At 41.3% G+C, this 13,954-nt stretch overlaps 1 protein-coding gene across 1 annotated transcript in view; it reads left to right on the top strand.

The window, feature by feature from the left end:
- Atp13a4 (ATPase 13A4) overlaps nucleotides 1-13,954 on the top strand; it is a 118,776-nt gene that overhangs the window by 84,466 nt on the left and 20,356 nt on the right. The window contains 5 exon segments of the mRNA XM_038345709.1: nucleotides 3,952-4,076; nucleotides 8,324-8,487; nucleotides 11,264-11,386; nucleotides 12,663-12,742; nucleotides 13,640-13,682. Coding sequence (XP_038201637.1) covers nucleotides 3,952-4,076; nucleotides 8,324-8,487; nucleotides 11,264-11,386; nucleotides 12,663-12,742; nucleotides 13,640-13,682 — 535 coding nt within the window.

Genomic DNA, 13,954 nt, shown 5'->3' on the forward strand with positions numbered 1-13,954 from the left:
TTTAGTTTTTAATTCACCTGACTTAGCCCTCTTCAGTTGTAACTATATTTTTTACCATTTCCATTAGCATCTTTGAATTTATATGTGCTATTTTCTGCACATATTATCTGTAAAACACATCCCCCTGTGTAGGTGTTAAAAGGAATTCTTGGCTGATGCCAGTAAAACAAAGGGAACAGGTTGTGGACTTGGGAAATGACCCCATTGGGAAAGCACTTGACTTGCAAGCACAAGGACATGAGTTCAATCCCAGAGCCCACTAGAAATGTGAGGTTTGGTGACCTGGTCTTGTAATCACACTGATGGAAAGGCTGACTGTCCCTGGACCGACTGACCATCGTAGCCTGGGTGGGGAGCTCTAGGCCGGTGAGATACAATGCTAGAGACTGTCCACTGGTCTCCATATGCACACCTCTCTTCCCCAGTGAACACACACACACACACACACACACACACACACACACTGAACAATTGCTTATATCTGAGAATAGACTTGATGAGACTCAAGTGATTACCTGCAGTGTTCTTTGGAGCATAGCCTCAATGCCTCACACAGCCTTGTTGCAAGGAAGACAGCTCAGTGAAGTCAGTAAAACATAGAAGGAAACAGTACAACTTCCTCTCACTATGCATAGTCGAGATATTCCTGCAAAATTTAGGCGTTACAAAAATACATGTATTCATATGAAAAAAAACATGGCTGGGGGAAATATACCAGAAACATTTTTATTGTTGTTTAATGCAACCACATTAACTATAGAATGACAGTAGGTTCACTAACTGTAGACTAATGATGTAATATAAATAATACAAATTGCTGGTGATTTAAAAAGCCTCTGAATAATCACTCAATTACTCAAAAGGCGTGAAGGATGAGTGGCAGTTATTTGTGAGCTTGTCATTGCTCACAGCACTGCACACTTGCAGAAATTTCCCCCCCTAAAATGTCACCTAGAGTTACTTCTGTTTCCACTGAGAAGGACTGATCTGACCAACCCCCTGACTCTGGGAATGGGAAATGGGAGGCTCGGAGGGAAAGTGGATAGTCATTGAGGACTGGATTTGGGGGTTATTAGATCATTCCCTGCTTAATCAGTTTAGAAAGACCCCTGAAGTTTGACTATTTCAACTCTGGATGTTGTGATCAGATCAACTCAGCTCTAGATCTCTGAAGTCAGAATTGGAAGTGAACCTTGAGAATAGACGTCACAACTTGAACCAGAGAAACCTCGAGTCAGGGAAGGCTGGTGCAGAACTGGGCGTGACAAGATACTGTTTACAATGCTGCTCCGGCTTCTTACCTAGTGTGACATGTGTGCATTCACAAACTGAAAATTCCCGGTTTGGGAATAGTAGAGACAACAATCACTGCACTTGTGGTCTGCGGGAGAGTGCTTGACTTTGTTAAAGCTATGGAACTCGAAATTCTAATCTTGCAAAAAATCTACTATGGCCTAAACACAAATTGACAAATAAGCTCTTGTCTTAGGCTATCTACTTAGCTCTCCCGTATTTAAGCCCCATCATCACCATGGGCACCCAAAGCTAAAATCCTCTATCCTTGGCTTATCCCTGACCAAGACAGAACTCTCTCTCTCTCTCTCTCTCTCTCTCTCTCTCTCTCTCTCTCTCTCTCTCTCTCTCTCTCTCTCTGTGTGTGTGTGTGTGTGTGTGTGTGTTTAGTATTGATATACAGATCTTATTGAGGGGTTTTGCCTTGCTTTATACATATTTCTTCTTTTAAAGGTCATGGGAGTTTTAAGAACAGGAGGTTAATATCAGGACTGACATCTGTCTGTGTTAAAACCACCATTTCTAGTGTACCTAGGTATGACCTTTAGTACGCTACAGGAGGCACAATGTGACCATTTCTTTACTAGTGTAGATGCTACAGGAGGCACAATGTGACCATTTCCTTTCAAGTCTTGGCTCAGATTTAAGAAGAGTGAAGGGATGTTGGGGACAGCAGAACCTTGGGGAGCTAATGATGTGCACACAGGGAGAGCGGTTTACTCAAGGCCACACAGCGAGGCAGAGGAGGACTGAGGTTGGAACCGTGGTGTTCTGATCACTCATTGAACTCTCCACTGGCCACATGCCAGAGGAGCTAGAAATAGGCCTTGTAAGAAAGCCTCGGGTGTTTGACCTTGCAGCCATTTTCTTGGCCTACTGTGGTAATTTATTATTGGCTCATGTCACATAATCTCTGAAAATGTCTAAACCCTGTGGACTAAGTATGAGGCCATAGAAAGACTGTGGAACTCTCAGCAGGTATCAGTTAAGTTACTCTTGAAGGGAAATCCAAATACTTCCTTCCAGAAGGCTCTCCTCCCTACGCCTAGAAATACCTGTTCCCTCCTCTGATCCCACAGACCTGCCGTGACACAATTCCCAGTGTTGCGTATAAACAAGGAAATCCTGCTTAACCTTACCCTCCCAGTTGAATGTGAAATCTTGGAACTGTAGTACCCGCAACCTCTGCAAAGCTGCTCCTTTTCCTCACTTAGAAGCTACTCAATGAACGCCAACGGCCCTCACTCACGGTCTCAGTTCCCAGGGAAATGTAGAAAGAGCAAATTATTTCACCTTTATTGTATGGCCAAACAAGACCACAAACAGGCAGCCAAGTGTTCCGAGTCGGTGGTATTGGCTGAGTGGTTCCTGTACGTGGGCATCACGTGGGCATTAATGAGTAGAATCTTGACTCAGGTGGGTTTCTGTTCCGGGACTGGAGGCAGATCAAAAAGCTAATACATCAATTGCATGAATAAATAAAGAGCCGGCCAGCCTGGTTAGAAGCGAGCTGTAGAGACAGCAGCTGTTCCTCTTTGAAGACGCCTTAGGGTCAGGCAGCATGAGGTGGGACTCAGGACATGGGGAGGATGTCTATGATAGATGTGGAAACTAGTGTTTTCCACGAAATGAGAAAGTCTCCAGCAGTCTGGAGCAAACGTCTGGGCATGCTTAACGACAGAGCACATCCATGGTGAGTGGCTCATGTGGAGACCGTGGGAGAAGTTACTGATGCATGAGGTTGGACTATAGCTTGGGAGCTGGCTATTCAGGGACTGAAACACTGTGCACGGCATCATAGGGAATGCCGCCCTCGCAGATCTGCTCTGAGGTGAGGAGCTGAAACTCTTCGCTTCCTGCCACCTAGTGGAGGGATGCACAAGGTTCTAGGAGCATTTCCAACACTGCTGTGGCCCTAGCCGGTACCCATAGGAGCATCCCCAAAACTGATGTGGCCCTAGCCTGTACCCAGGATAGACACGCAAAACAAGCTCGCCATGAAGGCTTTAGTGGATTCTGTTTTCATCTGCATTTCAGTATGAATTGGGCAGTGCTGGGGTCTCATTTCTCTGTGTCTAAATAATAGAATCGTGGGAATGTTCAAGTCTCTAACCCTAAATGCATTCCCCATACTTGGTCCTGTAGGATACTCCTGTAGACGCTCTCGTGGCGGCCTCCCTGAAGTGTGGGGGCATTCTGTGCAGAAAGAACAGAGCTTCCAACTAAGAAAGAAATAAGGGTCCAGCTTAGCTTTAGTAAAGGGCCCATCCACTGGTCTATATCATACCTCACAGGACTAGAATGACAGTCTATCCGGCCTTGGTTTCTGAAGAAACTGACATTTTGTTTTATTTTCCTTGTTTCTCACTGAATTGCCATGACTTTCTCTCCCTCCCCTCTGTGGTGGGTAGATGAGGGGCTGAGAGTCAGCTGAGCCACCACCGAGACCCCTGCAGTCACGAACTAATTTAATTTTCTGCAAAGGCCAAAGTCAAATTTTGGTCCTACACGTACTTCCTCTTGGTTCAATTGAGCTAACCCCTGCACACCCCGACTCTTGCTGTTCCCAGTCAGGGTTGCTTGTGGCTGGGGAACAGTGCTGGGGCGGGGCCGTTTCACTTCGGTAAAAAAGCCAATTGTGCTTCTCTGTTTAATCAGGGAGAAGGTGGAATCAGACTTGATATTTCTGGGATTACTGATTTTGGAGAATCGATTGAAGGAGGAGACGAAGCCTGTCTTGGAAGAGCTCATCTCTGCTCGGATACGCACTGTGATGATCACAGGTACACAGCACAGTGGAAACAGGGGCAGCTGAGAGATACACGGCCTCACTTAGCAAAGATGGCACCGATGCCACGATGGAGCTCTAGGTGTCAGATGTTGGCAATAAAAGGGCTTCCGTCACAGCAAGGCAAGACAAAACAAATTAGTCAAGCAGTGTAACGAGTGTTCTGGAATATACACACTGGGGTGGTCTGGTGGAAGGCGTGGAGATACAGTCCCAACCACGTGGGACTCTGAAGCAGGAGGATGGCCACAAGTTTGAGGCCAGCTTTGTTGATACAAACTTTCAGGCCAGATTGATTGACAGAATGAGAATGTTTCTAAGGGGAAAAAAGAATAAAAACAAACAACAAACACATGGCAAGAGGCTGAAGGGGTGGCTCAGCAGTTAAGGTACTTGTTGCTCTTGCAGAAGACTAGGGTTCAGCACCCACATGGCAGCTCACAACCATTGGTAATTCCAGCTTCAGGGATCTGACTTTCTCTTCTGTCCTTCATAGGCACTGGGCATGTAGGCAATCTCTTCTCTCTCTCTCTCTCTCTCTCTCTCTCTCTCTCTCTCTCTCTCTCTCTCTCTCTCTTTCTCTATCTCTCTCTCTGTGTCTTTCTCTTTCAACACACACACACACACACACACACACACACTGAAGCAAAAGGAAAAGAAATTAAAACAAACAACAGAAACACATAACAAAATAAAACCAACAAAACCCCAGCTAGAGCAGTCTGGTAAAGTGTATCTGGCCATCCGCTCTGCCTGAAGCATTTTAGTGAAGCCTCTCAGAGTAGCGGCATTAGAAATAAGAGCTGAACAGCAAGACTTGGGCATGCAAAGATGGTTACTTTTATTATCAAGTATTCGGAGGAGAAGACTCTTAGTCCGTGTGGTCTATAAACTATGCTGACAACCCATCAGCCATAGAATCTCTAATTCTGGTAAAAAAAAAAGAACATGCTGTCATCTCAGCTCTAATGCTAAGTCTCAGATCACAGAAACAAGGGGGTAATGGGAAGGGATCACTCCAGCAAAATGTACGACATTATATTTTTCTTTTCCTTTTTCTCTTTACCAATTCAGTTTGGAGCATAGCACTTCGAATATGCTTTTTTATCCTCTGAGAAAAATATTCACTATTGTTCATTTAATTACTTCATTTGTTCTATCTTCATTATATTTTTATTCTGGAATCTCATTTTTTTACATGACAGGTTATTTATTCAGGTCTGCGAAAGTCTCCTGGATTCATTCTATCAGTCTCTGATTTTCTTACAACTGCTGTAGTTTTATAATTTTGTTCTCCTCTTTAAGGTTTTAAGGAGGGGTTGCATAACCTCTCCAAATCACGATAGAGTCCTCAGCAGTGAGCAGTGATCATTACCTCCTTCAAGTCACTGGTAGAATTGGGAAGTGTTTGATTGTCCTTATATGGGTGTGGCTTTAGAGATACCCTACTCCCGGCCTTACCCTGGTGCAGCAGCATTTGAGTTCCCCTTGTGCTTAACCTGTCTCCCCTAGCTCCTGTACCCGCCAGTCATTTGCTCTGCTGCATCGTTTCCTATCCAGCTGCTGTATTCCTACAGGTTTTGCAGTTTCCCTGCCATGCCTGGGCATTTCATTCCACTCAGTACATCTCCTTTTGTCTTCCTGATTTTTATGCCAAGTGTGTGGTCATTTTAAGCATCATTCTCTTGTATGCAATGTACTATTTTTCTCCAATAGTCTTTTTTTTTTAATTTTTATCTTTGACTTCCAGCTGTGTGACTATCATATGCCTGGATGTAGTTCTCACCAAACTTAACCTATTTGGGGTTCTCTGAGCTTCTTGAATTTAGAGATTTAAGTGTCTTACAATCTTTGGGAAGTTTTCTTCTATTATTGTTTCTTACACACACACACTCACACACACGCACACACGTACACTCACATTTCCAGTACACTCACATTTCAGTCTCTTTAGCCTCTCTTTGGTCTCTACTGACAAGAATGCAAGCCCTTTTACTAATCCAATCTCTGTTCATTTAAAGTAAGTGCTCTTTGTTCTCCAATATGTGTAATGACTCTTAAGCTATTGAGTGTATCTAGTGTATTAAACAGACCTAGTATATAAAATAACCTCAAGTGTTATATTTTTCATTTCTAAATTATCCATTTTAACCATACATATTAATTGGTTGAATATTTCTATTTGCTTTATAAATGTTCACTTTAACTATATAAAGGATGGTTATAATAACTTCTTTTGAATTTATTTATTGCCATTAATGTGTGCATTATGTGTGTGCTATGGTACATGTGTGGTGACTAGAGGACAAATTTGTGGAGTGTCTTCTCTCTTTCCACATTCGTCAGGGTCCTATGCCTAGAGCTCATCATTAATAACCTCTTCTTCCTCTTCTGCTTCTTCCGCTTCTTCTTCTTCTTCTTCTTCTTCTTCTTCTTCTTCTTCTTCTTCTTCTTCTTCTTCTTCTTCTTCTTCTTCTTCTTCTTCTTCTGCTTCTTCCGCTTCTTCCGCTTCTTCCTCTTCTTCCTCTTCTTCCTCTTCTTCCTCTTCTTCTTCTTCTTCTTCTTCTTCTTCTTCTTCTTCTTCTTCTTCTTCTTCTTCTTCTTCTTCTGCTTCTGCTTCTGCTTCTGCTTCTGCTTCTGCTTCTGCTTCTGCTTCTGCTTCTGCTTCTGCTTCTGCTTCTGCTTCTGCTTCTGCTGCTGCTGCTTCTGCTTCTTCTGCTGCTGCTGCTGCCGCTGCTGCTTCTTTTTGTTTTTTGAGACAGGGTTTTTCTGCATAGTCCCACCTTTCCTGGAACTCATCTTGTAGACCAGGCTGGCCTTAACCTCAGAGATCCACCTGCCTCTGCCTCCTAAGTGCTGGGACTAAAGGTGTGCATCACCAAGTCAGGCTAATAACTTCTTAAGATCATTAACTTTTCATTTCAACATGGAGTCAGCCAAGGATCGTCAGTGTTGGTGCTGACTTTTTTAATATTGACAGTTGACCAGGTTTGTTGTTGTTGTTACTGAGTATACCCAATGTCTTAAATTTTGTTACAAGATTTTTGATCCTTTTAATACTTTGTGTAGATTGTTCAGACTCTTGCTTCTTGTAAGTGGTACCTTCAGTATTAGCTTTTGAAAGTATTTTGCTGGCTCTTTTCTGCCTCTCTCAAGTGGTTAGGCATTGCTCTGGCAAATAGGGAACTGTACATTTTACAGTACAGGTCTTGAAATTCATGTTTTCCTTCTATTGGTCTGCTCCATACATGACCCACTCTTCACAGAGCCTGGGACTTACACAGTTCAAACACTAAACTAGTTCCCTTCTGTGGCTTTTGTCTTTTCATGGTTTTCTGGATAGTTTATACCCTCTAGGGGCCCTTTTGTCCTGGCTACTTTAGCCAGAAAGACTGAGTTTCTCTGTTTGTAGCTGCCAGAGCAGTTCAGGATACATATTGGGAAAATACATACTAGCATACATGATTACATACACACACATACATACTAAAATCCATATTGCATAATACTAGAATACATACATACTAAATGCATACATACATGTACACACATATATACATACATTCATTCATACATACATACTAGGATACACACATACATACAAGAATACATAAATATATAATACATTCTAGGATACACACATATACACACACACACACACACACATATATATACACATACTAGGATACATACATACATGCTAGGATACATACATACTAGGATACATACTCAAGTTGGACACTCCAGAGGAAAGAGGCAAACACTGAGAACCCCACCCCTTGTTAGTTTCTTTCTCCAAGTCTTCTTTCCTTCCACAGTCTGCCTGCTTTTGTTTACTTTCTGCACCCTTCAGGTAATTGCTTTTGTGGTTTTTGTTTAGTTTTCAGTTGTAATCAATAGAGGAGATAGATGGTAATGGACTTAGCAGGAGAGGAGCCACCAGATATGATATGAAACCAAAAGACTTGCTGCACATTTATAAAGATTGCAACAAATAGCATGAATACATTTCTCTTATAAGTGTTCCTTCCTACTTGCTGACAAAAAATATGTTGGTTAGTTAGAAAGTAACATGATAAAAAAAGAGCCAGAACCAGAACAGGGATTATGGAATCCCAGGTCAGGCTGGAAAGACCTTCATACCTAACAGAAGAACCAAACACTTAGCCTAATTTTCCAAGTCCTGTGTGCACTGGTGTGTTCTCTTTACCATCGTCTTGGGATGCTCTTCCTTTATTCTAGGTGACAATCTTCAGACTGCAATAACAGTGGCCAGAAAGTCTGGGATGATTTCTGAAGGCCAGAAAATCATTCTTGTTGAGGCAAATGAAGCCACCAGTTCTTCATCAGCATCTATCTCTTGGAAACTAGTAGAAGAGAAGAAACATATTCCTTTTGGGAATCAGGTACGCCTGAACACAGGCACTCTGTTGTATCATCAGACTGGCCACATAGTGGTGGTTAATAGTTGTAACTAGCACAAGTTTTGAGACAACTCCAAGTCCATAAAATTCTGCAGGTGCCTAACAAATATGAACCCAATTGTGTCAGTTTTCCACACTTTTCCTGTATTCTAAGGTACAGGCTTTCTTGACTTCTGAAAGTAATAATTCTTTTACTCTTAAAAAAATCTTTGGCACTCTCACTATTTGCTGATGATATGACAGTTTACATAAGCAACCCCAAAAGTTCTACCAAGGAACTTCTACAACTCATAAACACCGTCAGTAATATAGCAGGATACAAGATTAACTTAAAAAAATTGTAGCCCTCCTTTACCCAGATGATAAATGGGCTTAGAAAGAAATCAGAGAAACATCACCCTTCACAATAGCCACAAATAGCATAAAATATCTCAGAGTAACTCTAACCAAACAAGTGGAAGACCTGTATGACAAGAACTTTAAATCTTTGAAGAAAGAAATTTAAGAAGACACCAGAAAATGGAAAAATCTCACATGCTCTTGGGTAGGTAGAATTAACATAGTAAAAATGGCAATCTTACTGAAAGTAATCTACAGAGTCAATGCAATACCTATAAAAATCCCAGCAAAATTCTTCACAGACCTCAAAAGAACAATACTCAACTTTATATGTAAAAGAAAAAAAACCCAGGATAGTCAAAACAATCCTGTACAGTAAAAGAACTTCTGGAGGCCTCACAATCCCCGACCTAAAACTCTACTATAGAACAGCCTGGTATTGCCATAAAAACAGACAGGAAGACCAATGGAACCAAATCAAAGACTCAGATATCAATCCACACATCTTAGAATGCCTGATTTTTGACAAAGAAGCAAAGAATATTATATATATATATATATATATATATATATCTCATATTCAGCAAATGGTGCTGGCATAACTGGATATCAACATGTATTGAAACTAGGTCCATATCTATCACCATGCAAAAAACTCAAGTCCAAATGGAACAAAGACCTCAACATGAAACCAACCACACTGAACATCTTAGAAGAGAAAGTGGGAAGTACACTTGATCACATTGGCACAGGGAACCACTTCCTAAATATAACCCCAGTAGCACAGACACTGAGAGAAACAATTAATAAATGGAACCTCCTGAAACTGAAAGCTTCTGTAAAGCAAAGGACAAGGTCAACAAGACAAAATGACAGCCTACAGAATGGGAAAAGATCTTCACTAACCCCATATCGAACAGAGGACTGAGCTCCAAAATATACAAAGAACACAAGAAATTGGTCATTAAAAGACCAAATAATTCAATAAAAATAGGGGGTACAGACCTAAACAGAGAACTCTCAACAGAGGAATCTAAAATGGCTGAAAGACACTTAAATGCTCAACATCCTTAGCTATCAGAGAAATGCAAATCAAAATAACTCTGAGATTCCATCTTACACATGTAAGAATGGCCAAGATCAAAAACACTGATGACAACTTATGCTAGAGAGTATGTGGGATAAAGGGAACACTTCTGCATTGCTGGCAGGAATGCAAATTGGTACAGCTGCTTTGGATATCAGTATGGTGATTTCTCAGAAAATTAGGAAACAACCTACCTCAAGACCCAGGAAACTACTTTTGAGTATATATCTAAATGATCCTCAACCATGCCACAAGGACATGTGCTCAATTATGTTCATAGCAGCATTATTTGTCTTAGCCAGAACCTGGAAACAACCTAAATGCACCATTGATCAAAGAATGGATAAGAAAAATGTGGTACATTTACACAATGGAGTACTACACAGCAGAAAAAATAATGGCATCTTAGAATTTTCAGGCAAATGAATGGAGCTAGAAAACATGATATTGAGTGAAATAACCCAGACTCAGAAAGACAAATATCATATGCCCTCACTCATAAGTGCCCTTTTAGATATAAAATGAAGAAAAACCAGCCTACAAGTCATAATCCCAGAGACCATAGACAACAATGAAGACCCTAAGGGAGACATACATGGATCTAAACTACATGGAACGTAAAAAAAGACAAGATTTTCTGAGTAAATTGGGAGCATGGGGACCATGGGAGAAGGTAGAAAGGAGGGGAGAGAAAGGGAGAGGAGTGGAGAAAAAGACATAGCTCAATAAAAACAATAAAAAAAATCTTTGGATTTTTATTAGAAAGAACACAGTAATCAGAACAGTGAGCTTAACTTCCCATTTCCCCTTGCCTGTCAGTCACTCCATTGGGTTCAAAGGGGTCTTAGTCCCTTGGCAAACCTGTTGTGTGAACTGGAAAATCAGACTATGTATTCAGGGTAGAAAAAAATTTATTCATTTATCCCTAGTTTTGTTAGTATTCTATTTCCATTGTGTCCGTATGGAACAATACTAATTCTGTTTAGGGGAAAAAACCCAACGAAATCTCCCTTCAAGGAGAGAGTTATTAAGTTGCAGGGCTTTTGTATCTGACACTCGAAATGTGTGAAGTGCACTCATCTCTGGGACTTGTAGAGATCGCATCGAGATGAGAACAGGGCATGAGTAAGGGCTATTCTCCTATTTGCCAGTGGCTGAGGGTGCACAGAGATCAATGCAACAAAGAGGCTGTTGCTCTCTGAGGTGTCAGGGCTGCAGTGAGACTTTTAAAGAGAGACCCTGCTGGAATTTAGTTCTTTCTGTCAGATGTGTTGTGGTCCTAATCACTTGAGCAGTCGGAAGACAATGGAACATTTGCACTGTGCTTTGCAGGACAACTACATCAACATCAGAGAAGATGTTCCAGATAATGGCAGAGAAGGGAGTTACCATTTCGCTTTAAGTGGAAAATCCTTCCATGTTATAAGTCAACATTTCAGCAGCTTACTGCCAAAGGTCAGTTTTAAGAAAGCAATGACATTTCTGTGATGATGATGAACATGTCACTTACCATCCCAAATAGTTTCAAAATTTGAAGCAGATAAAATACAACTAGAACGGGGTGGTGCTGGTGCAGCACTCAGAAGGCGGAGACAGGTGGATCTCTGAGTTCGAGGCTAGCCTAGTCTACAGAATGAGTTTCAGGACAGTCAGCAGCACACAGAAAAACCGTGTCTCAGAAAATAAACCAAAATAAAATAAATGTAAATGTAAGTAAATAAAATAAAGGAAAATACAACTAGTTATATATATCACAAGACAGAGAAATGTTTTTGCAAAGTTACTGTTATTTCCTACTAGATTTGAAAATGGTAAATATGAGAAGTCAACTTTATGCTAACTTCTAGGACTAAAGTGGCAGCATGGAGGATTGACTTTGGGTGGCTCTCACTATCTTGTCATGGTGAGAGCATTTAACAGTTTAGTAGGAAGTCAACAGTGGGGCAGAAAGCCAGGCAAGGACAGGAGAATGTGGTCGAGACTCCTGTTCTGACGGGGCCAAACTTAGAGCTCCTTTACAAAGCATAGATTTCTAATAGGGGCAAGTAACTCATTTGCAAATCAATAGACTTTGACTGAACCCTGAGCTGAGTTCACAGCCACTGAGAGCAAGGGACACATTGATGGCGTACAGAAGAATTTCAAGTTTGGAGCAGGGAACCAGGGCAGGATATCCCACCCTCAAATCATCCATGTTCCAGGGCTCATCAAGTTTGGGATACCCAGCTGGACATCATAATTGTTCAAGCCCAGAGGCCTAGATCATCTCTGTTTTGCCACCTGGTGGCTTTCTGCTAGCTGGGAACAATTTTCTGGGAAACAGTTGGATTCTTGCCTTCTCCCGTGGCTGTGCTCTGTTTCTCTGTTGTGATTCTTCAGATTCCTTTGGTTCAATTTTGCACAAAGCTCAAGACTTTTCAGGCTCATATTTCCCAGGGGAGCTGGGTTAAATTCAATAGGGCATTATTTTCACAAATATTTATCTTTTGTTTCCATTGAAGTTACTTGATAACAAAAGTTTCAATGTCCATGTTAAAATACAAAATAAATAAATGTATATATGTATGTATGTATGTATGTATGTATGTATGTATGTATGTATTTCCTTGGGAAAAAACTTTTTTCTTATTCATGGACATTACCAGCTAATTTTCTACTTTCAATTGTATTGTGTGTGACTTGCCATGACAAAAAGTTGTTCCTTTTTCCTTTCCTTTTTTTTTTTTTTAAGATACTGATCAATGGGACCATCTTTGCAAGAATGTCTCCAGGGCAAAAGTCAAGTCTAGTGGAAGAATTTCAGAAACTGGAGTAGGTTTTCTGCCTCTGATGAAGTGATGGGGGTGTGGCAATCAAGGGAATGGGCAAGGCATGGGGAATTGTGCAGTTGGCTCAGCAGTGGTTCTTACCCTGGGCAGACCACAGTCACCAGGGTAAACTTAGAAAAAGTGGTAGTGTCAGTTCCACACTTTTGAGTAGTGCCCATTTAATTGTTCACACAGGACTGGAACACAGTGTTTTGGCAAAATACCCCACTCCAGTCATTGCTGCATTTAAAGTTGAGAACTGCTGTAAGAGAACGCAGGGCCATGATAGGGTATGGTGAGAAATGAGACAGGAAATGTAAGCTGAGCCCAGCCATTGAAGGAGGAAGAATTTAGCCTTTATCCTGATAAGCTATCATCACAATTATACCAGAGAGGATCATCGAATCCCTTAATATTAAAATAGTCCCTTGCTAAACCAGCTATTCTATCATGTCATTAGGATGCTTCAACACCAAGAGTCTCCATTTACAGATGAGTGTCCAGCATTCATCCCTTTGACAACTTATTTCCTGTGAATAAAACTTCATGATGGACCATATCAATGTGACTCCCCCTCTAACTCCCTCTTCCTATGTGTTGTCTCTTCACATAGTTTTCGTCACTACCATTTCTATGAAGGAAAAAAAACCTGTTCTCTAGTCAGGGAAATGCTGATGTAAAACACTGGGAAGCCCAGTGATGTGTGTGCAGGGTTTCTCCCTCCATTGTGTGAACCATATAGTCACACATTGCTTTGACCAGTCTCTAGCGGGGAGCTTCCTTACAGTAAAAAGTTTAAATCTTTAAATATGAGTGGTTCCTTCTTTTTTTAACTAGAGAAATTAGCTTTATGACCAAACTAGCTTTGACAATCCTCTACAATTCATGTTTCTTTTTTTAGCTACTTTGTGGGCATGTGTGGTGATGGAGCCAATGACTGTGGGGTAAGTGGCTGTCAGTGTGTGGCCAGAATTTCTCAAAAATTCTTGCAATGGGTATCATTGTCATGGTCGTACTCAACCAACACTAAGGACTTGGGAAGGTTTTGATTGAAGCTACAAAATATTCATTGGTTACTATGTGCTAAGGTAGAGGTTGGCTCTGGAGTTCCCTCTTCCTTGTGTAGCTATCCTAGTGACACCTCCTCTAGCAACACTTCCTTCTTAGGTGGCAGATAGGGAAAGTCTGGTTGGCAATCACAGGTTATCTTTTGACC

The sequence above is a fragment of the Arvicola amphibius genome, chromosome 10, assembly GCF_903992535.2.
Source record: "Arvicola amphibius chromosome 10, mArvAmp1.2, whole genome shotgun sequence".
In the NCBI taxonomy this organism is placed as follows: Eukaryota; Metazoa; Chordata; class Mammalia; order Rodentia; family Cricetidae; genus Arvicola; species Arvicola amphibius.